The sequence below is a fragment of the Balaenoptera ricei genome, chromosome 11, assembly GCF_028023285.1.
Source record: "Balaenoptera ricei isolate mBalRic1 chromosome 11, mBalRic1.hap2, whole genome shotgun sequence".
NCBI classification, from domain to species: domain Eukaryota; kingdom Metazoa; phylum Chordata; class Mammalia; order Artiodactyla; family Balaenopteridae; genus Balaenoptera; species Balaenoptera ricei.
Window position 1 is genome coordinate 49,368,670 of NC_082649.1, and position 25,606 is coordinate 49,394,275.

General features: G+C 33.6%; 1 protein-coding gene across 13 annotated transcripts in view; it reads right to left on the reverse strand.

Annotated features, from left to right (window-relative positions):
- Window positions 1–434: 434 nt before the first annotated feature.
- Window positions 435–25,606, reverse strand: part of SLC4A7 (solute carrier family 4 member 7) — a 111,880-nt gene continuing 86,708 nt past the window's right edge. For 6 of the 13 annotated variants that reach the window (XM_059939038.1, XM_059939039.1, XM_059939036.1 and 3 more), the window contains 10 exons: window positions 23,755–23,916; window positions 23,241–23,354; window positions 20,302–20,463; window positions 19,904–20,155; window positions 15,797–15,865; window positions 14,235–14,408; window positions 9,052–9,183; window positions 6,676–6,773; window positions 3,446–3,553; window positions 435–1,507 (listed from right to left, as the gene is read on the reverse strand). In XM_059939038.1, coding sequence (XP_059795021.1) covers window positions 1,426–1,507; window positions 3,446–3,553; window positions 6,676–6,773; window positions 9,052–9,183; window positions 14,235–14,408; window positions 15,797–15,865; window positions 19,904–20,155; window positions 20,302–20,463; window positions 23,241–23,354; window positions 23,755–23,916 — 1,353 coding nt within the window. In that variant the 3' untranslated portion in view covers window positions 435–1,425. Of the gene's footprint in view, window positions 1,508–3,445; window positions 3,554–6,675; window positions 6,774–7,037; window positions 7,725–9,051; window positions 9,184–14,234; window positions 14,409–15,796; window positions 15,866–19,903; window positions 20,156–20,301; window positions 20,464–23,240; window positions 23,355–23,754; window positions 23,917–25,606 lie in introns of those variants that run through there. The other 7 variants (XM_059939043.1, XM_059939041.1, XM_059939048.1 and 4 more) reach the window with 2 other exon arrangements.

The following is a 25,606-nucleotide window of genomic DNA, read 5'->3' on the forward strand; positions in this document are numbered from 1 at the left end:
CAGTCCTACAGGCTTAACAAGAACAACATTTATTTATTTCATATGGAGGTAAAAGTATATAAAAGATGACTAAAAAGATTTGCTAGAAGTTAAAAAGACAGCTCAGAAAAGCAAAATCTAAATAAAACATACAAACACAAACTAGGAAGAATGTCATCAATCTGAGCTATACATAATAGGTCTAAATTTCTTTTAAAATACAAATATGGCAGTGCTTTATATCAAAGATGTAAAATCTATCAACTGCTCTCAGATAATAAACCATAAATGCAAGTGAGCACCAACTATTTACATTAACAATTTACTCTATATTTGTTACCTTTTCAAATGTTTATATAATATTTAAGCATCATATCAATTAAAATAAATAAAATATTTTAAAATGAAATCTATTAAATATTACCTATACAACAGAAAGAACAATGTAAACAGAAAATGAAAGGTAATTCATAATAAAGTAATACTGATCATAAACCCACTTAAGAGAATTCTGACTCCTGATTATTTAGTCATACTACTTATAATAGAAAAATAATCAAGAACTTGAACCTGATACAAACTAAACCACATTTTAAGTAAAGGACAGCAAAGGCAGAGAATAGAGTGGGCATTTGGGGCTCTAACAGAGTACTAGGATTCAGAAAAAAATTTCTACAAAGGCAACAAAATTTAACTATTATAATTTGGTATTTTATAGCTTTTAAAATTCATAAACTAATGAGTGGTATGGGAGTTAAATTATAAAATCACCTGCAGTTATACTTGTCTATCAGAATGGAGACCTAGATGTGGAGGTTTTAAAGTTTAAAATAAATTTCAAAAACATAAAGGTCAAAATTATAGTTCTTATCTAGAAAGTTTCCACTGTTCTACCTCTATAGCGAAAAAGTTCCCATCATCTGTGAAACATGATGGACATGTATGTAATGCAACACACACACAGCAGCCAGGATACGGCCCCATCTGTGCCCCACCACTGGCAGAGACGCCCTGTTCTTCCCACAAAGCCCTAGCAGAAAGGAAGTAATATGGGAACATTTCTAGCAACTCAATGAAAAAATTTAAATACGTATCACTTAAGGTTGGTATGGACTGCCACTGATGAACAAACAGATGTAAAGAAAAGTAGACTGAATGCATTTCCCCACATTTTTCTATTGAAGAACAGAAAAAAATTTTCCAACAGAAAAATAAATATTTGAGTAGTAAGAATCATGTACCTCACTTCTAAGAGACCATTTCATTATACACACAGTCTCCATGGTGCTCCTAACAAACTTCAGACACTACTTCAAAAAACCCCGTAGTCATGCATAAATGGCATGACATACAATATTGTTATATATAGTGACATGAAATATTATATATACATACACATATATATGTATATATATATATCTATAAATAATTCCTCTTGGTTCAATTCTATAATGAAGTTTCAGCATCCATGTATTTCTTTGTTGGTTCATCTTCAAAACTTATTTTCACACTTACAGGTTTTTCAGGGCTATTTAAAACAAAGAATGAGAATAAATAATTTTGAAGTGGTTAAATATTACATTCAAACATGGCCAACAGTAAATATCCATAAGAGCCTTCTGAGACAACTATTAATACCATAAACATACAACTTGCTATTACTATCTTACTGCTTTCTTTTCATATCAGTAAACTTAACTGGAAAGGCAAATATTAAAAAGTCTTAGCTTTTTAAAGATATTTTTGCCACTAAATTTCACATTTTTCTTACAACTGAAGAGGAGCTCCTTAAAATTGGTCAGTGTATGATGACTGTGCTTGACTTAATAGTTTTACTTTATATGTGAACAGTTGTAGCATTTGACTTTTATTTTACTGACAAATTCATTAAAAATTAATCTTTGTCAATATAAATAAGCATCAAATAATTTCCTGCAAAATGTAACAAATCTTATCTCCCCAAATCTGGTTCACAAATACAAGATCAAAATACAATTCTACATTTTCAAGTTAATATCAAATACAATGATTCCATGTATATGGATTTAACTGATTAACTGATTTAATTGTAACATGAATATCTGGGCTTTGAAAATTTTGCAAAAGATAGAAACACGCTATGGTTTGCTGCCTTCTCCAGACAAAACTGAAGGAAGATAACCCAAACATTTTTCTGTTCAACAATGTAACAAAACATTCCCTTTCTTCCCATGTGATTTTGAATTGAGGGGCAACCTGAATGAAAGGCAGAAGTATGAAAGACAAAATAATACTACTGTAAGGTCTTTCTATTTATCCTAACTATACTAACATTCTGGGCCAGGGGTGCTGACAAGGTGTGAAAAATTACTAAGAGTAAAAAGAGTATCTAGTGAAATTCTGGCTGCATGAAATAATCCAAAATGACAAAAAGTTTAACTTAAAAACTTTTGAGATCAAACATAGAAGTGAAGGAAGCAGTCTAGCTTAGAGAATTAAAACTCAAGAAATGATGAGAGAAAACCAAAAGAGCTGATAACTGAGATTAAGTAGGAGCAAGGTTCTAAAAGGAGGTAGGGAAAGATATCTTGGAGAAAAACCTAATCAATCATTATCAAAAGATAGTTGCCAGAAAGACAATAACTAAACAGAAATAGCTATGTGATTGCTTGCCTGGAAAAGTTTTAATTTTTGACACCCAAGCAGAATATACTGACACCCAACACAGCATCTGGCACAAAGTGTACAACAAAAAAAATATTTGTTGACTATGAATGACTGAGTACTCTACAGGATAATACCTAACTTCTCCAGAGACCTAAGGGATCAATGTACTAATCATTATCAAGCCAGAATTCCTGAGGTTTAGGTCTTGAAGTGAGTGGGAAAGAAAGAAAAAAGGGTTATTACATAACAAGAAATATAAGGAAGGGGTTATGAAACAGTTGTGTAATACACGGTCCATTATAAAACTGAATGGCCTTTACACCCATGGATTAAATTTCTTACAAATATCTTCTAGGAAAATGTTTACCTCACCGAAGAAATAGTAGGCTGAAACAAAGCAAAACAAAAGAAAGTCTTTTTTTTTTGGACCATCAGAAAGCATGATTGAGGTAGTATTCTATTTTAGTATTCAATCCCTAGTAATTATCTTTCTTTATATGGTTTCTGATCTTTTATATATTTATTCCATACGTATATATTCATTTTTATTACAAAACAATTCTTTTTTGAAATAGGCAATTATAAATTTAAAAAATAACAAAACAATCAGCACCTATATCTGCTTCCAGTATACAGTGGAATGATGGATAGATGAAAGGAAGAAGGAAGAAAAAGAGGAAGAAAAAAAGGTTGGTTTTGTTAAGTAAAGAGAATATAAATTATGTAAACTGAGTTAAATTTAATGGTTTTCCTGAATAGCTATCCATAAGTAAACTGAAAGTTGGCTATAGTTAGAAAATGCATAAATCATTACAGCTACCTCGTGTTAGATCTGGTTACTTTGGCATTCTCAGTATTCATGGACAGTGCCTTCCACTGTGCAGTTTTGGCCATTTCATCTGATATGTTAACAACTGAGGGATCAACACTGAAGAACAAATACACTTTCTGGTTAGTATTCAGTACTTGCAAAAGCATTAATATTGTCATTCCTATTATCTATATCATATTTGCTTTCATCAACTTAAAATTGAGAAAACTCTTTGTCATGCACTTAAACCGAGATCTAGAAAGATAGCAGTATTTTGGAGTTCTATTATAAAGGTCTCAAGGGGAATTGCATCTTTCTTTATAATCAAAACTAGCAATGAGACTAATTAAATTGGCAATGATGCCCAAAGGTGATTATCTTGGCTATAAGTATACTATTGAAATAACATAAAGGAATATATTAATATGCTTATAAATATAAAAAGTGATACAGCCTCAAGTCAGTTAGAAAACTTTTATAATCTGTGCGAATTTCAATTGCAGCAAACAACTATCCAAAGTATGTAAAGAAAAATTACAATTAGGATTAAAAAAATTTTTTTTCATAGCTTTTAAAAATCATTAAAACGAATTCTGGGAAATGGGACACTTTAAAATTAGAAATTAAAATACTTCAACAGATAACACACAAAAAAGGTTTATAAGTACTGCTTTTAGCTGGTATTACCATATCAGTAATATTTTTAGTATGAAGGTGTTACTATATAAAACTTATCAAAATCCAAATACTGTCCTTTCATTATAAGAAACAAATGTAACCATTCCATGTCTCTGTGAAATATTGCAAAAATTACCTCAAGACCCCAAATCCAATAATGAAGATATCCATAATAATTTTGGGCTCAAGGTTGTCAGTTTGGAGTAACATGAAAGTACTAGGAAGTTAACAGGAATATATTTGCAAGTCCTTTTTCTTCACCAAAAGGAAAACATTTCATGCAAACAAGCGACAAATACAAATGTCAAATGAGATGTTAAATTAACAATGTGCTGGCAGCCAGGTTATGACTAAAGAGCAATCATCTGTTCACACTTTAAATCTGCATGTCGTTTATGATGTAAGACTGCAGTAAAGAGTGACGTGGCCACTGGAGACTCTCTAGGAATGGCTGCTTCACCAAGTGAAGTTTTTAAAAGTGCACAAATTTGAACACCCAAATTCACCATGGCAGAGCCATCCAACTTGAAACCCTGTCTACCCCAAGAAAACGTTTTTTTGCTCAGTTGCCAACTTCAAATAACTGAAGAGAGAAGTTCTTGAAGCACTTTCTAGCTTCTAAATGATCTTCTCTAAGCAAGAACTTTCCCGTTATAGAAATTGAGACCTTTTTTGAAGAAAGTATACATTTTGTTTTTCCCCAAAATAAAACTAGATGGGAAAAATTTTGTCTACATTAAATAAATTATTTTCATATTTTATAGGACTTTACAGTTTCCAGATGCTTTCATATGTTATCTCACTCCATTTTCATGGCAAGTAATCCAAAGCTACTTAAGATTTAAAATTCTGGCAAATAAACAGGTCAGCCAGTTCCTGGCATTCTGGATGTTCAAGTTTTAATCCAAATGACATTAATCATGGTTCACGTCATCATTTAAAAGACAAAAGTAAATATATATATACCCATTCTTTTTGTTAAATATTAGACAGTGTAAGCATGGACTCCATTTAAATTTGTCAAGATCCAAGTGTAATCACAGTGAGGAAGAGATAATGCAGGACCTGCAGAAATTAAGTGGCAAACAACCTCAGCAAACTGGTGAGTCACCAGTAACTATCACGGCAGTTCCTATACATTTTTTTTTTTTAAAGATTTTTTTAAATTTTTATTTATTTATTTATCTATTTATTTATGGCTGTGTTGGGTCTTCGTTTCTGTGCGAGGGCTTTCTCTAGTTGCGGCGAGCGGGGGCCATTCTTCATTGCGATGCGCGGGCCTCTCACTATCACGGCCTCTCCTGTTCGGAGCACAGGCTCCAGACGCGCAGGCTCAGTAATTGTGGCTCACGGGCCCAGTTGCTCCGTGGCATGTGGGGTCTTCCCAGACCAGGGCTTGAACCCGTGTCCCCTGCATTGGCAGGCAGATTCTCAACCACTGTGCCACCAGGGAAGCCCCCCTATACTCTTTTTAGCAACAAAGTCAATACATTAATTCATTTAAGAAACATTGACAGAATCTAGAGAAGCAGAGCACTCTATTTGGATATATCAAAACGTCTATACTTGACATTTAATTTTAGGTATATACAAATTTGAGGGAAAATCATGAAAGGTGACAAAGAATAATACCAATGATAAAGGTGACAAAGAATAATACCAATGATAAAAGTTAATAATACCAATGATAAAAAGTATTAGAGAAAAATTACTTGTGAATTCATTTACCAAAACTAATAAACATGTACAAGTCCAAATGTGCCCTTATAAAAACTATAAAGATAAGTTAAAAATGAAAAAAGGTTGAAGCAAGATAATTAAATATCAACAAACATTTTCCATTAACTGGTCAAGGAAGGAACCTATATATATTCTAAAACGGATCTTTCTTCTATAAATGGCCAGTCATAAATAGAATAAATGTGTAGAAGAATCAGATGTGTACATAAATAATAGAGGTTTTTAATCTACAAAAAAGCTTACATTTCCCAACCTCTATATTTAGTTCTTAGATTCAAATATAAATCGCCAAAATCATACGTGATAAACTATATATGAAACAATAATTTTTCCCTAGTATGAGCCCTCACTGCCAATGGTCAAATCACACCTTTGGAAACCGCAGGAGAGTTCTAGGGCCTCTAAACATAGTCACATTGTCACAGGTTATCAAAAAATGGATTACAAATGTTTATTTTCCAGCATACACCAACCCCAGCCATAATGAAAGGCAGAACAAAAAAAAGCTGTACTACTGAGAGAATGGGAATATTCTACGACTGATTTTAAACGTCACTGAAACAGAAGGAGTGATGAACGACAAGACAATCTCTGCTTGGCATGGATGCCAAGGTCTCCTTCACTCCTTCCTGCAAGCGAGGAGGATGAGCCAGTGACTTTCTTTTCCACCTGCAGGAGCCCTCCTTTAGCCCACATGTCAGATGCAGTATTTGTCATCTTTTAAAATACAGGTAACATGACTTTAAAGAAACATTGCATGGCTTATTCATGCATCTGACATGTAAATGAAGCACATTTTAAAGGATGAAGCTGCATCTCACCTGTATTTTAGCGCCTTAACTGGAATCTGCAAGAGGCTTCCCCCTTCAAATGGAAGATGCACTGTATCTTCACCAGCTTGAAGCATTCTCTCAGCTTCCTTTAAAGCACATACATGAAGAGATTACTTTTCCCAGAATATTTCCAGGAGGACCAATTAATATATTAGTATCTTAAAGAATCAGAAAACCAAACTGACAATATTATTTAATCTGCCATGACTGAAAATTTTTCCATGAACACATACTTGTAGCACAAGATGAAAACAACCACTTGTAAAGATTAATTTTAAGAGGTTGTAACTTTCACCCCTATAAGTTAATCACTGATACTGTTTAAATATCAATTTAGCTACATAAATTTTATTATCAATTATTACACAGGCATACAATGAGCAACAAAATTTTGTGAAACCTCATAACTCTCATTAAAGTATAAGCAAAACCTCACTTGGATAAGGCAGGGTTTCTCAATCTCAGCGATACTGACATTTAGAGCCAAACAATTCTTTGTCTGGGAGGCAGTCCTGTGTATGCAGGATGTTCAGCAGGCCACTAGATGCCAGTAGCAGCCCCTTTTTGACCATCAGAAAGTCACCCCAGGTTGAGAACACCTTAGCTAAGAAACAGCCAAAATCATGACACAATTATAATGGAGAGGGTGGGCAGTACAGGAGAGACAGAAAGAGCATTCTCTCCTCTGTCTTACTGATAGAAATCCCAGTACTTGGGGGTGGCGATGCACCCAGTTTTAACAAAAATAATAAAAGATAAAAAAATAAAACCTAAACTAAATTTCCCAGCACTCCTTGTAACTCAGTGTGGTGTCAGTGGAAATTCCTGGATGCCATTCTGGATGGCAGGGTGGAGCTGCCCACGGTCTACCTCCTGCTGTCTCTGATGCTGACATGACAGCTCAAACTCAGCAGCCCTTCTGACCCATCAGGGGATTCTGAGGATGGAAAGTCTATGCCGAGCTGGGAGAAAAGCAGCAGAGTTCCAGGTAACTTTGTGGAGCCATCACACCAGATCACTTACTTTCAAGATTCCTTCTATAGGAGAAAATAAGCTCTTGTGTTTAAGCCAGCTTTACTTTTGTTTTGTGATATGCAAATAACCTTATTCTCCCTGATACAGGAATAAGCAAGCAATTTTACCTAAGTATTTTATAAATAGATTATATCCTATTTGAAAAATCATCAAGTTCATAAACATTTACATACATATATAGCTTTGAAGGAAACAAAGCTCTTAAAAATTTTGCAGACTCAATTCAAATGTTTTAATTAGTGTCCTAATTAAAAAGTCAAAATTTTTGTTGAAAAGTAAATACACAACCAGTAATTTTGCCATAAATCAGCACTGAAAAATCAATCAAAACCATGAAAAAATGCCAACAAGCCCTAAACGCATTTGTCTGTAAAACTTTAATGTTTTTCCATAATAACTATGCAATATGTTATAAATTAATACATTTTAAATTATAAATTATGCTGATTTCCCTCAAAAATTAGAAAAAAAACCCAGCAATTTTGAGATCTATTTAAATAGGACCACAACTTTTAAAAATGCATATCTTCTTATCTTTGATTTTCAAACAATATTCTGAATGGGAAAATTAAGTGAGGCACTAAAATCAACAAAATCACCTATGCTACATACTCAAGTATTTATTTTTCCTTCTTACTAGGTTATAGTATTGAGCTGGTTATTTTAAAAAAATCAAATTCAGAAAAGAGTATTCATGTAAATCTCAGTATACAAATCAACTAAGGGTACATAATATTGAATATAAAACCTAAAGTTTTACTATACTTTCTGTAAAAAGATATTTACTTAAAGTCCTTTTTGTCCTTACACTGGGTTGGTCAAAAAGTTCATTTCCGTAAGATGTTACGGAGAAACCCAAACAAACTTTTTGGCCAACCCAATATATGCCAGATTATTAAAATGCTGTTAAAATTAAAATGTATGCTAAAATGTACTTATGTACATTTAAGGTTATATTAGATGAGAGACTATGATGTAGAATTATTTTGTGTTACCTATGTTTTAATACTGGTAAATTCTTCTGTTGATTTAGTATACACATGATATGTAATTTTTTTTTTAAGTATTTTTGTGTAAGGGCTAAAGGCAAGTTGGTAAAATGGGTAAGAGCCTGTGTTTACGACAAACTACCTACTAACCTCTCTCTCTCTCTCTCTGTTTCCTCATTTGTAAATTGGGGATAATAAAAGTACCTACACTTTATAATAATAAGGTTCTTAGGAGGACTGAAGGAGTTGATTCCATCAAAGTGACTATAATAGTGCTTGCTACTTGGTACAAAATATTAAACAATAAGTGAATAGTGTATATTTAAAATTCTTTTTTTACCTCTTTCTCTTTTTTCTTTTTGTCGTCTTCTTTCTTTTTCTTACTTTCTGGCATGAGATCATCAAGCCAACTAAGCTCTCTCTTTGTGAAACACAGATCCATGAGTTTGCGTACAAAGACTAACGCAAGAACCTTTAAAAAGTGATGGAGAGAATATTAAGTAACATCTAAAAATATACAAATTATATCACTTGGAGAAAAAGTATTTATTAAATCGTAAATTGAAAAGTACTTCACATATTTTATTTTAAAATGATTTCATACACTATCTTATTCCAAAGAAACTGAGTCACCTATTTATATTTTTCAACTTTCTGCTCAAAGACATAAAGGAAATGACATTTTTAGCCTTTTCCTATATAAATCCCTTGAACTCTGCATAAAACTATAAAGCAGATTAAGCATGATGAGTCTTCACAAACATGATTATTAATTTTTATGATGACTTTACATTATGTACATTATTTAAGTAGATATAATTTTTAAAAATCTCTTCAGCAATGCGTTAGAGAACCCATTTTCCAGCATTAGGTTTTAACTTTCCAATTATATTTGTGAAAAAGACACATTGTTCTTTAATTTGCTTTTCTTTAACTGCTGCTGAGGTTGAAGATGTTTTCAAATGTTCACTGGACATTTGGATTTCCTCTTTTTTTTTTTTTTTTACTTTATTTAAAAAAATTTTTATTTTATATTGGAGTATAGTTGATTCACAATGTTGTGTTAGTTTCAGGTGTACAGCAAAGTGATGTAGTTATACATATACATATATCTATATTCTTTTTCAGATTCTTCTCCCACAGAGGTTATTACAGAATATTGAGTAGAGTTCCCTGTGCTATACAATAGGTCCTTGTGGATTACCTTTTATATATACAATAGTAGTATGTATACGTTAATCCCAAACTCCTAATATATCCCTCCCCACCACCATTTCCCTTTGGTAACCATATGTTTGTTTTCTATGTCTGTGAGTCTGTTTCTGTTTTGTAAAGAAGTTCCTTTGTATCATTTTTTTTTAGATTCCACATATAAGTGATATCATATTTGACTTTCTCTATCTGACTTACTTCACTTAGTATGATAATCTCTAGGTCCAACCATGTTGCTGCAAATGGCATTATTTCATTCTTTTTTATGGCTGAGTGACATTCCATTGTATATATAAATACCACATCATCTTTATCCATTCATCTGTTGATGGACATTTAGGTTGTTTCCATGTCTTGGCTATTATATAGTGCTGCAATGAATACTGGGGTGCATGTATTTTTCAAATTATGGTTTTCTCTGGATACATGCCCAGGAGTGGGATTGCTGGATCATATGGTAGCAGCTCTATTTTTAGTTAGAACCTAAAGGAGGTTCTGAGGAACCTCCATACTATTCTCCATAGTGGCTGAACCAATTTACATTCCCACCAACACTGTAGGCGGGTTCCCTTTTCTCCACACCCTCTCCAGCATTTACTGTTTGGAGACTTTTTGATGATGGCCATTCTGACCAGTGTGAGGTGATACCTCACTGTAGTTCTGATTTGCATTTCTCTAATAATTAGCGATGTTGAGCAGCTTTTCATGTGCTTTATGGCCATCTGTATGTCTTCTTTGGAGAAATGTCTATTTAGATGTTCTGGGTTGTTTGTTTTTTTGATATTGAGCTGCATGAGCTGCTTTTGTACTTTGGAGATTAATCCCTGTCAGTCACATAGTTCGCAAATATTTTCTCCCATTCTGTGGGCTGTCTTTTCATTTTGTTTATGCTTTCCTTTGCTGTTAAAAACTCATAAGTTTGATTAGGTCCCATTTGTTTATTTTTGCTTTTATTTTCATTACTCTAGGAGGTGGATCCAAATAGACATTGCTGCGATTTATGTCAGTGTTCTAACTATGTTTTCCATCTTCTGTTTTCACTATTTCCTGTCTTTTGCCTGTTTTTTCAATTGACTGCTGTTCATGAACTCCTAAAAGTTCTGTGTGGTTTGGACAGAAACACTTTATCTGTCTTATATGTTACAAATATTTTCTCCCAGTTCACAATCTGATTTTAATAAGGACATACAAAACAATTATCATGTGGTCAAATATATCATCTTTCTTTTACTGTTGGATTTCTCTACCTTCTTTGAAAAATTACCTTCAATCACTGGATTATACAAATAATCTTCAAGATTTTCTACTACAATTCATTTTAACATTTAAATCCTGAATTGATTTATTATTTCTTTCTGAATATGATATAAGATAGCAACTTTATTTAGCTCCCAGTATGCAGTCAAATCTTCTAACACTATATACTAAATTTTCCCATTTAAATGAATTACCACCTTTAATGAAATAATCCGCTTATGTTATTCAGGTGGTAAATTCTCATATATTCTTACAAATTTCTGGACTCATTTTTTTCTGGACTCTGTTTTTCTGATCTATTTGTCAATTCCTATGCCAATTTCATACTGTATTAGCTATGCTGACTTGACAGCAATTTGTAAATATTCAGTTATCAAAACACTATGGTATCAGCACAGGAACAGTGAAGCCCCTCACCCCCGGACCCAGCCAGGAATTCTGAATTATAATTATCTTTGTTTTGTTATTCTCTGGTATTTATTATATCTTTATCTTTTCATTAATATACAATTTAAATATAGTAAATAAAAAAATATCAGGTGTAGAGTTTAATGCTTTTGAAAAATACATGTACTCTTGTAAAGCACACTCCAGTAAGACACAGAATATTTCTACCATCCATGTTGTTGTGGCTCTGGTATCTATTTTTCTCTATAAACTTTAAAATTACCCAGTTCACACTGATACCAACCCCCACCCCCACACAAACACACATGCAAATAAAACTAGTAGGCTTCATACTTGGAAGTGACATTTTTATAATACTTAGTATGCAAAACAAAGAACATGGTATATATTTCTATCTGTTCAGGTCTTAATTTTATGTCCTTCAATATTGTTAAGGGTTGACTTGTGTCTCCCATGAAAATATTTAAGTCCCAGCCCCTAATACCTCATAATATGACTTTATTTGGAAGCAGGATTGTTGCAGATGTCATTGATTAAGAATAGGTCATACTGGAGAGAATAGGCTCCTCATGCAGTGTGTCTGGTGTCCTCTTAAAATGGTCACGTGAAGACACAATGACACACATGGAGAACACAAGCAACCACAAAGGCACATTGGAGCTATGCAGCTGCAAGCCAAGGGAATGCCAAAGACTGTCAGCAAAACCTAGAAGGAGGCAAAGAAGGATTCCCCTGCAGGTTCTGGAGGGAGCAGGGCCCTGTCCAAACCTTGATTTCTGACTTCTGGCCTCCAGGACTGTGGCACAAATTTCTGTTGCTTTAAGCCAACGAGTTTGTGATACTTTGTTATAGCAGCCCTAAGAAACTAATACAAATATTATTGTAAAGTTTTTTTTCTTTAAGTAGGTTTTTCCTTTTAAATTTATTAACTATTTTATAGTGTTTGGCCACTATTGTGAATAAAATTTTTTTCATTTCAATTTTTAGCATTATTACTAAGATAGAGCCTGCATACTAATTTTCATGTTTTCTGGTATCCAGCCACCCTAACAAAATTCTAATTAATTCTATTAGAGATTTTAGTCTTTTTTGAGTCATTTGGGTTAATAGGTATACAATCACATTACCAACAAATAATGTTATCTTCTCTTTATACCAATTATTATATTACTCTTATCTCACATCACAGTTAGAACTTTCAATTCATATCAAATAACAGTAGTAAATAGTGGGCTTTTTCCTCTACATCAGGGGTAGGCAAACCACAAGCCCCTGGGATAAATCCTTTCCACCACCTGTTTTGTATGGCTTGTGAGCTAAGACTAGCTTTTACAGATGAACATTTAGAACTGATTTGATGAGAGGAACAGTAAACTTTTAACTCCAATTAAGTGAAATATTGTCCCAAGTGAAAAATTTCCATTCTTCTCATTAGCAGTCTTTCATTAAAAAAAAAAAAACTAAAACCGTACAATTATTTTGAATTTTATCAATAAAAAATTATGGAAACTTCTCTCGTTATATAAGTGTCTGTATAATATTCTAGTGGCCTACAAAGCCGAAAATATTTACTATCTGACCCTTTACATAAAAAAGTTTATTGACCTCTACTCTAGATGTTCATTATTTACTGCTATAGATTCATGTACTGTTTTAAGAAAACCCCTCAAATCTCTTCCATAGCTGTGGTTATTATGTATCTTTTCTCTTTCTTAATCTTGTATATTTTGCTCTCTCATGTTCTTCTTTACTAATGAGTTTATCCATTATTGATCTTTATAAATAAAAAACTTGGTTGCATTTATTTTAAGTCTTCTTGAAAAAATAAGGGCAAGGAAGGGTACACATTTTCCTACGAGTATAACTTTAGCTCTATCTCATAGATAAAAAGTTATTCATTTCAGTATCTCCACAATGGTTTTTTTAACTCAGTTTTCCACCCAGGGCTTATTTCAGAATTTAATTTCTAAATACTGAATATTTTTTAGTGACTTTTCACTATTCATTTGTAATTTAATTTATTTGTGATCAGGGAATATTAACTGCATAATTTTCTCAACTTTTTAATTTTTAAAGATTTTCTTTGTGGCCATGTACATAAAGCAACTTCTGCATAATATTTACAAAGGATGAATATTCCCTATTTGCAAAATGCAATTTTGAAATGTGATAATTTAATGATTAAATTATGAATAATTATTAAATTATATGATAATGTAATGAATTATTAATATCATCTATAATCTTTATTACTTTTTGACTTCTAGATCTATTAATTTCTGAAAAAGATGTATTGAAATAACCTATTAAAGAACCATGTTGCTCTGGTTGCTCTGGCTTTTAAGTTAGGCTATCACATTTGCTTCATAAACGTCCTAAACTCTGAAGTTGTTTAAAAATACAGAACAGTGTTCTATACCCAAGGAGTAAAAATCAAAAACAAACCAAAATTAGAAAATGACAAGCAAATTCAATTTTGAAAACTATTGGTTTCATAGCTAGAAAGGGCTAATTCACATTTCAAAACACCTAAGGTGCTTAAAATCCTTTTCTCAAAGTCAATTATAAATATTAGTAAGATAAGTACTACCAAAACACACAAAAATGTTATTAATTACTGATTAAGTCTGAAAAAAAAAATCTTACCATCATGGGAAAAACTACTGCAGCAGCCGAAGCCTTTATCACCCACAAGAGGATCAGACAGGTGAGCTGGACGACTGTGAAGACGTGGACCTTCCAAAGCGGCACGTAGCGGAGGTAAATCAGGTCGGGCTGGTGCTTAGCGGGCATTCCAAATAATTTTATACGGTCAAAAAACTGCATATCGAATGGAAAGCAAAACAAGAAAAAGTTTTCAACAAAAATTTCATTTCTGCTACTTAGGAAAAGAAACTGTATTCTACTTTAGAGTTTTGTGATTTAAACTCTAACTTCCCTGATATGCCGTGATAACACAGGAGAATGTTTCAGTTTGCAACATCTTGATCCAAGGAGGAAAAAATAAAAATCAAGGCAACCACTTAAACAAATGTAATTCATTAATCAGAAAACTCAAGTCAAAATGTTTTAAATTGGGGAATTAAAATATTTCGATAAATTTATCTGCTATAATCAAATGCACAAGTCATTTAATCTCTCTGACCTTGTGTTCTAATATGTAAAATAAAAGAGTAACAATCTCCCAAGGTACTTTCTAAGTCTAACATTACCAATTTTATGAAAGTAACCTGAGGTAACAATTACTAATTTTTCACCCAGTGAAAAGGAAATTATGAGCCAATTCCTTGGTCCTTTTGAGCTTTAATTTCCTCATTTATAAACCGGGAATAAGATCAGCCCTACATACCTCACAAAATTGTTGTAAAACAATCAACTGAGTTAATGAGATCATCTCTTGACCACTGGAGAGTAGATACTGGACTGTGTTGAAAAAAAAAAACGCTGGTGCGTCTGAGATACCCGGCAGCCAGAAGCCGGCAGCTCGGGACCACACGCTGCTCACGGCCGGGACTGGGTGAGTGGTGCCAACCCTGCCTGAGCAGCTACACGTTCTACACTAAGGCTGGATTCACACAAATCCTAATTCATTCTATCAGCTTGTTTCCCAAGAAATACTATAAATAAGACAAAACAGTAGTGAAAACACTAGATTCTAGCCTTGGCTCCATTGCTTACTTAAAAACCTTCAGTAAGTCTATTTCTGTTTCATGATTTACAAAATTAGTATTTCCTCCTTTCGTATCCCAAAGTTGTTTTGAGGATCACAGAAAATCATCTGTATACTAGGCTCTATAAGCTGTACTGCACCATACAAATGGCAGGTATTACCATGGTTATAGAAGACTAATACCTACATTTTCTTTTTAAGCAACTGAAACTGCTGTTCTAACATGTCAGAAACAGCCCCTTTTCCCCCATTCCAATCCTTTTGATCCTCCCTCTTACTATACTAGTCTTCATTGATAGTTACCTTTCATTAGCTTCAATTAAAAATAGGTAAGGACATAACAGTTCATGATCTCACTCTCGGGGGAAAAAAAAAATGTGCAGTAAGCAATAATTACTTGGAAAATGTGGATTTGAAGTCACTAGTTAACCTGCCCCCAAAATATCAGAGAAAAAATCACTACCATCACAAAAACAATCATTGCAAATATAAAATGTTTAAGTTTTTTTTACAAAGTTATTAAATGCTTAAGACTTGCCTGGATTCCTTTTAATGAGGAAACTCCCATGTAGAGGAAAACACCATATAGAACAGGCATTGGAATAAACTATAAGTAAAATGACCACAATTAGAACCCATGTTACCAGAACAATTTCACATAAAAAATACATAAAAACATAGTCAGTGCCTATGAGATAGAGTTAAAAGATCTTTCAGTGATGAGACTTTTCTATAACAAAGAAAAATGCCAGTAAACAATCACCTCCTTGAAGAATCATTCACCATCTACATGTTTCCCCCTAAGAAGGGACTGTGTTCTGTGGTTAAGAGCACAGGCACTACAGACTACTTGGCTTAAAAACCCAGTTAACCTCTTCTTGAGCCTTAACCTCTCTGTTTCAGTTTCTGTATCAGATTGCCTTGAAGATGAAAAAACTTCAAACTCATAAAATACTCAGAGAAACACATGGTACATATCAATCACTCAAAAAGTGTTAGCCATTATTATTACTATCACTACCACTACAATGACTGCTATACAATACCATTTACTGAATACGTATAATAAATAAACACCATCCTGCAAAAAAAAATGTCCTTGTTACTTTGGCAGTTAGGGGGATCCCAAACTGCCTACCTAGTCCATGCCCAGGCATCCCACAGGAAAGCCAGCAACAGGCCCCATTCATTGATTCAAACACCACAATCAGCACTCACCCAAGGGAGAGACCTATAAGGAAAAAAGACCTAACAGCCAGAGGAGAATCACACTCATTCTCTACTAAACAACCTCGTATGTCCTTAACTAAGGACCGTGGGAGAAAAGAAAACATATCAAAAATCTAATCAATATCCTCAGGGAATCTCAAGAAAATATTTAATCCATAAAGCAACTTCAGAATGCTACAAAAAATGAATAACCAATGAAAAAAAAAAAAACCTCCCAGAAATTAAGATACAATTATCAAAATAATTTAAAAGAATTTTGTAACAATGATTTTGATAAGACTAAAGAGATCAATAAAATGATAAGGAAAATGGAGGAAATTTTAACAGTGAGAGAGAGTAGAGAAGAGGAATGTAACAACATATCTGGAAAGTCTAGTATCTGTCTAATTGAAAGTGAAGAAATATCTAAGAGAAAATAGAGAAGAGGAAATAAACAACTGAAGAACATTCCCACAGTTAAAGGCACAAGTTTCTAGAGTAAAATGACCCACAGAGAGAGAAGAAAGGTGAATTAAAAGTCTCTATTTACCTAAATATCCTAGTGAAATTTCCAAACTCTAAGAGTAAAAAGGACATTTTGGTAGCTTCTAGAAAGGAAAAAGATGCTTCTGAAGACACAAAAACCAAATAGATATCAGACCTCTTACTAGAACCACTGATCTCTAGGCAACAATAACTTTAAGACTCAAAGAAAAACAAATTTGAACCTTGAAATGAATATCCATCTATCAATCATAGAGGGTAATTTTGAAACATGCAAGAACTCTGAAAGTTTACTAATTATGGTACCAGACATGAAAAAATTACTCAAGGAATTCCTTTAGCAATACAAAAAAGAAATACAAGAAAAAGTGGAACCTGTATATGTACTTTTTTTTAAGTAAGAGAAGTCAACAAATATTAAGAAAACTTCTCAGGTCTTACGGCTTGGGCTATTATTCTGAAACAGCAGGAGTTTGGGGAAATAAGGGTTATTTCTGCCTCCACGCAGGCTGATCACACTGCCTAGTCCTCAGCGAATATTTATTTCATCATAATACTGATTACGTGTTCCCAGAGGGCTTACATTGCTATAATTTAACTTACAGAAAAAGCACAGAGTGTAAATGTTGGTAACCTTTACAATAATAATAAAACTAAAAACACAGCCAACCAAAAACAACGGATGAAAGGGAGAATGGGATGTTTGGGGTAAATCCTCATGAAAGACATAAACTAAGGTCAGAGGCTCTCAAGTTTTTGGTCTCAGGACCCCTTTATACTCCTAAAAAGTACTGAGGACCCTCCCCCCAAATACTTTTATGTGGATTCTATATATATATATATATATAGAGAGAGAGAGAGAGAGAGATGTAGATATATAAATAGTTAGGTATATAGGTATGTGGGAAATAGATAGATATTCACCATATTAGAAATTAAAAGAAAATTTTTAAATAGTTTTTTTATTTTTTATTTTATTTATTTTTGGCTGCACTGGGTTGCTGCATGCGGGCTTTCCCTAGTTGCAGAGGGCAGGGACTACTCTTTGTTGCAGTGAGCAGGCTTCTCATTGCAGTGGCTTCTCTTGTTGCAGAGCATGGGCTCTAGGCGCACGGGCTTCAGTAGTTGCAGCACGTGGACTCAGCAGTTGTGGCGCACGGGCTTAGTTGCTCCACAGTATGTGGGATCTTCCCAGAACAGGGATCAAACCCGTGTCCTCTGCATTGGCAGGCAGATTCTTAACCACTGCGCCAACAGGGAAGTCCCAATGGTTATTTTTAAACTCATTTTGAAATAATAATAAACCTATTACAAGTTAATATAAAAAACATATTTTTACTGGAAAACTATAATTTCCAAAGAACATAAGATTAAGTGAGAAGGATAGTGCTGTTCTGTATTTCTGTAAATCTCTTTAGTGGGTGGCTTAACAGAAGACAACTACACTCTCATATCTGCACCTGCATTAAATCTGCTACAATACATCGTTCTGGCCAAAGTCTATGAAGACAACCCGGCCTCAACACAGTCACATAACTGGGAAAGGGAGGCTCTTGCAGACCCCGGAGAGAGTGTCAGGGACTCCCAGAGGTCCTTGGACTAGACTTTAAGAATCACTGTCTTAGGCAAAGAGATTCAGTCTAAAGATAATAAAGTGAATAATAAAATTATAAAAGTATATAGATCTATAATGGTGCTAACAAAATAACTTAAAAAACAAAGGAGTAAAAAGTTTACTTCTGGAGAGTTGCTTTTGGAAAGTGAGAGAAAAAAGACTAACTTTTTATTTTAGAGCTGTCTTGATATTCTACTTGAATTTTTTTGCCTATATGCAGTTAATACTTAAAAATTTTTAGAACTACTTAAAAAATGTAAAGGGCAACCTTCATCAGGAGACGCAGCATCCCCATAAGACTGCACTATATATTTCTCCTCTTGTCCCAAGCACCTCTAACAATATACTCACCACTATGCAGTAATTGCCCATTTGCCTATCTGTTTCACCAAGTAGATTGCCAAGTTTTTCAAAGTAGACAATAATGTGTCCTATTTATTATTGTTGCCTCAGTACTTAATAGCACAGAAAGTACTCAACAAATATTTGGTCAATTAATTGGCTCCATGAAAGGAGGCCAAAGAATTCTAGTGTTAACTACAATTTTTCTAATTAATATGTAACACACACACACATACACACTCCACGTTTGTACCCTAATTTATAAATAGTTTACAACTTTTTACTTATTAATTTTCTTTACAACAAACATAACTGAAACACCAAAAGAAATGGAGTTGAGCTCTTCCATGATGAATAGAAAATTTAAGATTAGATACTTAGCTACGTTTGCTATGGTTATTGTTTTTTATTAAATCACTAATTAGGTAGAATGTGTACAGTAAAGATCAGATGTGACTAAAAGACATTTATCATAAAGTATAATTTCTTACATGCTTCATTTATAGTATTAGCTCTTTTTGTTTTCCTAATGAGTGCTACTACTTATATTTCATTTAATACATTCATTTCATTAATACGTTCTTTGTCAGGAAGAATGTATTAATTCAATTAATAGCAATATTATTTTTTACATTTTGGTCAAATAACTGTTTCATCTATCTTTCAATATTACTTCTTCCAATATGCTTATAAAATCCTCTGGTATATTCTTCTTTTAGGTCATAACTAAGCCATGGATTAACTCCTTCCAAAACTCTATAGTCTTTAATACTACCCTTTTACATGATTTTTTAAAAGGATACAATCTAACACTGATGCCTACTATACTAACCACCATTCCAAAATATTATTTTCCAAGTAAATTCTAGGAAATGAAACTAATTTTAGATATTTTAATGTTTCATTTTCATACAACCAAATGTAAATTTTATGATAAAGAAAGATTTTAAAACAATGCAATAAAGAGATTTTTACCTTTAGTACTGAAGTCATGAACACAGACAGGCCCATTAGAATAAAAATCATTAGCCCTGTAACCCGCTGTTCACGAATTCCCAAAAACTTGGGTTGTTCCCCTGGAGCAGAACATTCAGATTCAACTTTTAGGCTGTTGACATGACTTATTGACAACACTGTTGCAGCCACAAACCATGGAAGTCCCATGACAGAGCAAACTCCCAACATAACACCAACCACGAGCAAGTCAAGGTGATAGCCAGCTCCTTTCTGAAAAGTGAAACAAACATGAATATTTGTAAGCCTATATTGTTCTTTTAGGTTAAAACTCTATACTACTTATAAAGAGAGAAGAAATTAATTTTCACCACCTCCAACTCAAAGAAACAATTCTTGGGACAAAATTTTTAAATTACCTTCAACTTGTGCTCCTTTCTGTTTATGATTACAGCTGTAATTTGTTGATCCATAAAGATGAGAATGGTACAAAGCAGAGCTGGAATAGCAGCTATTAATAAGGTCCACCAAGGATTTTCTCCCAAAGGGCTTATGATCCAGCCCCTATTTGTATCAGTAGGCTGTTAAAACATTTAAAGATTAAAAGAAGGAAAGAAAAAAAAGCTTCCTTCTCCTACTGCACAAAATTTCCACAGCACAGACTGTGTCTACCCCAAGAAATGCCAAGGGACTGGAAAGGACTGGATTAAATATTGGGATATATTGTGAATTATTTGCAGAGACAGCCATAGGAATTCTTCTCATCCCTAGAGGCAGGTCTCTTGTCCCCGTGACTCAGCCACTCTTTCCACCTAGAAGGGGAGTCTATTTCCTCCCCTTGAACCTGCGAATAAGGCCAAAGTAACCCTGTGCTTTCTGAGTCTTGATCTCAAGGGACCCTGCTGCTTCTTCTCTAACCCGTTTGGAACCTTGAGATTAAGCTCTGAGTAAGCCTGGATAAGCTTTCTTGAGGATGAGACACAATGCGATGAGACGGGGGGGAGGCAATTACCCAGCTCCTCCAGCCGTCTGAATTGAGCTCCCAGACATGCTCCCATCAAGGCAATAAAGACTGCAGCCACGTAAAAGATCTCAAACCAGGAGACCAGAGCACTACCCAGCTAAGCCTAGTCCCAACTGTCGCAGATTTATGAACAAAAAAAAGTGTTGTCGTTTAAAGGTATGATGTTTTGGGAGGTTTGTTATGCAGGAATAGATAAGTGAAGTAGAGTATCCTTTCAACACACGCCTATCTACTTCATATAAAGTGAAATCAATCTACCTACTAGATCAACTCCTAAACTAAACTGCTTTGGAGATCCTACAGACTAGTGATCTTGTCAGGGTCAGTACTAAAGCAGAACTGGGACTCGCTACACTATTTTTCCAAAGCATTGGCTGACAAAAATCTGGCACTTTAAAAATCTATTTCAGGGCTTCCCTGGTGGCGCAGTGGTTGAGAATCTGCCTGCCAATGCAGGGGACACGGGTTCGAGCCCTGGTCTGGGAAGATCCCACATGCCACGGAGCAACTGGGCCCGTGAGCCACAATTACTGAGCCTGCGCGTCTGGAGCCTGTGCTCCACAACAAGAGAGGCCGCGATGGTGAGAGGCCCGCGCTCCGCGATGAAGAGTGGTCCCCACTTGCCGCAACTAGAGAAAGCCCTCGCATAGAAACGAAGACTCAACACAGTCATAAATAAATAAATAAATAAATAAAAGAACGTGAATTTCTAAAAAAAAAAAAATCTATTTCAATGCTGTAACATAAAATTTGTTTTATAATAAAACATTTTTAAAGATCATAAGAGTTCAGCATTCTTGGAGGATATTGGATATATTGAAATTTAAATGCTTCTATTACTTAGACTTCATATTAAGACTGTTTTTTCTACATGAAAACATTTGTCAATACAAAAGGGAAATCTACTGTTTTTGAATTCAGATATTATAATTTTCCCACACTGATATACATTATACTGCTTTATATTTAATACTGCACATGAATAAATATGTTTTATCTATACAATGCATATATTCTTAACTGTTTCTTAATTTGTTTCCCCAAGTGTATTTTAAGCCCCTTGAAATCAGTTTGCTACTTGAAAGCTGGATAAATGAATAACAAGGATATATTTGGAACCAGAATAAGGAAATGGGACCAGGATTACAGGAAATTACATTAATATAATTTACAGTTTTGTCTATTTGTAAGACTTGGTAAAAACAGAATGACTTTGATATAGTCACCTCTTAACGGCCTAAAATCTTTAGTGGCTCAATATCTATGCTTTTAAACAAAGGTCTCCAAAACTTTTCAAATTATATACTCTTAGCAGCAAAAAATATATATACCCAATGACGCTATACTCTTTTATGTATTATGTTACTTATAATTATCCTTATAGTAAAATTCATACAATAAATATTATAAAGCTTAATTTTTCTTATTTTTAGATAAAAATATAAATAGATTTATATAATTTTGCTGGATCATTTTCCACCTCTACTTTTGAGGACCCTGGTTTTTAAAATAATGTTATTTTTCAATCCCAGAGAGAGAGAGAGAAGAGACTAAATTTATCTTCGTTATATTCCTTATTCCTGATTCCCTTTAAATCTTCTGCTTATAAAAGAAGTCATATAATTAGTTAAATGTAAATATAAGCAGTGACACAAATACTTGACTATTAAAAATTTCCAGAAAGTATTCAAAAGCTACCACCTCTAACTTAGAAGGGAAAATAATTAACAGATTCTGTGTTATGCACATGATATACTGTATACAAAAGAACTGTAGTTTGCTAATGAAACCAAAGAGTTCATGGATGCTCAGATTAAGTATCATTTTTCTTGTGGAAAAAAAAATTGATTCTCTCTTGATTCTGCTGGAAAGTGTTACACAAAGCTTTCCAATTACTGTCAGATATACCACCCTTCTAAAAATTTTAATGAGGATCCTCTTGCCACTCTTATAAATTCAAGTTTGAGTTACTCCTTTATAAAGGAATAAAGAATGTTTCTTTCACCTGGAAAGTATATTGTGAACTCCAGCTATGAGAGCAGGGTCAAAAATTTTAAATGACTCCCAACTCCTCACCATGAATATTTTCATTCACTCTCCCTGATGGGCCAGCTTTGATACCTTCTTGCTTATTTCCTAAATATGTTCACTTGTCTCTGTTCATCCTTTCATTTTTTTATATACATGAGGCATATATATAATTTTTGCTTTCAAAGCATCAGCTCTTCAGAGGGACTATGCATATTTTAGAAATAACTACTTAGGAGGCGGTATCTCACTTTAAAGTAGTTTGGTATTCCCAAGTAACAAATAGCCAAGTGTTTTAATCCTTACCTCAAATTTTTCAGGAACATGAAGTTTAGGAGATGGAACTCCTACAAGGTAGTCAATTGCAACCATTATTACTATGGTGAGAAACACAGCAAAGTCACTGATTGTCGATCGCACCTATGTTAAAGGGGTTTCGTTAGTATAAACACAGAAATACTATGTGTCCTTTCTAAATAATTCATATCTTTCACAGATTAAAATATGCCACTAGAAAGTGTGAATGAGGTTTTAAATTAGTGACAATGTATCAGTGAAATACATTTATAACTAATATTTTTTGCAAAAGATAAGAAACACATTTCACAACTAACCTATCATCTCTCATGATACCATTGTCTTCCTACTGTTAGCTCAGACATGGAATATACACTTTTCACTATGAATAATCTCTTTATAGCTATATGACATAAAGTACTAACTTCAAACAATATCTTATTGTTTTGAAATAAACCAAACCAAGGAAATGAAAACTAAAAACATGACTCTTACAAGAACTCCAAAATTAAACCCCAATTACCTTGGTAGGAAAATAGCGCTTGGTCTTAAATTGCTTGAGGAATGAAGACAGAAAAAATGTTGTGAAAAATAAGATGACACACCAAAAGAGCACATCTGGAATATAAGGTCCATGGAGACTACAAGCTGATCCTACAAATGTACCATGAAAGATTTTACATTCCTGAAAAAAGGGGAAAAAACAGAAAAGGAAGGGATGAAAGGGATTCTCAGATAGCTAATAAATTACTAAGAACTTCTTTGACTCTAAGATGCTACTGATCATAAGGCACACCATTATTTTATGTTCCACTTAGAAAAAACACTATCAAGTCAACATTAATACACAACCAATTTTAAAACATATCCTGAGTTCAGAGAGGTCATGGTTTGACAAATCTGTGCATCTTAAATCACTGAAATGAAATACTGTATTTTTGTCAAGTTATTAACGTCATACACTCCTTTCTTTCAACTCCTTATTTCCTTTAGTGAAAGGCTTATATATCTCAATATATAAGCCTTTTATTAATTCCCAAATATTTGTTTGCATTCTTGTTCAACAATTTCACTATCTTTCCTTTACCTCTGAACAAGTTGCTTAAAACAAAAGCGACAGACAGAAAATTATGACTCTGCCTTTATAATGCTGAATAAGAGATGGCTATACTATTAAATTCAAATCAATAATAAAAACTGTGTTTGGCTTTTCTGACTTTTTTTCTGACTTTTCTGATGGTGAGATTAAAGCATGGGACTGTGAGCAGTAAAGTGACCACTGAAATATTTCCATTAATAAAATCAATAATATAGTCAATAATATAACATAATACAATACAATTATAGAAATATATTGACTTGATTTTCCTTTGGGGGGAAAAATAACTGAAAGGCAACCAGAGATTAACAAAGGCACATGCAACTGAAGTCCTTTTTTTCCTTACTTAGATTCTAATGAGACTCATTTTAAAAATACAACTCAGGTTTACTGAAAGAAAAACAGTCAAAGTTTCCATTATTCTCAATTTCTACGTGCTAAGATTAGTAATCCTACAATTTACAATATGGATCATAGAAATAAAAGCTATAGCTACACAAAAAAACCTAACATGGCCCTGATGGATATCAAGAAAATACACTGAAAAGACCATATACATAATCTAAAATATTAAGACATCCTATTCATCATGAAATGAGCTTTTTTAACAAATCACTTTCATTTGGGCACCTCTATTAACTCTACCTCTTTCACAACAAAAGAGATAGAGTTAATAAAGTATTATTCTAATATAAAACAGTAAAGTGTTATTCTAAGCTGATTACTGACACACAGTGCTTTACATCAGCACTGCCCCCAGAACTGTCCGTGATGATAAGATGTCAGGTATCTGCACCGTCCCGTACAGCCAGCCAGCAGTCAGTCACTTGACGGGACTGAGCACTTGGAACATGGCTAGTGAAGCCAAGAAACTGAACTTTTAATTAATTTTATTGAATGTACAGTTAAATAGACACATGTGGCAGTGACTACTGTACCAGACAGTGCAGATGTAAATTATCAATGGGATAAAATTTCAGATGAAATCCCTCCAGTTACATATTTAGGAGCTATCACCCTTAGAGAAAAGAATGACCTACAATTGCTTACATGATATAAAAAGCACCAGAGAAGCTCAAGGGATCTTGGTTTTAATTGATATTGCCAGCATCACTGGACATCTTTATTTCTAAATCCCAACCTGGGAAGTGTCCAAAACAGATACTCTAGGGCTAGGACAACATTTCCCAACAGGATACAAAAATATGTATGTAATAGTGCTCAGTACCCAGTAGGTGCTCATTATATGTTTCTGTCCTTTTTCCTTTCCTTTCCT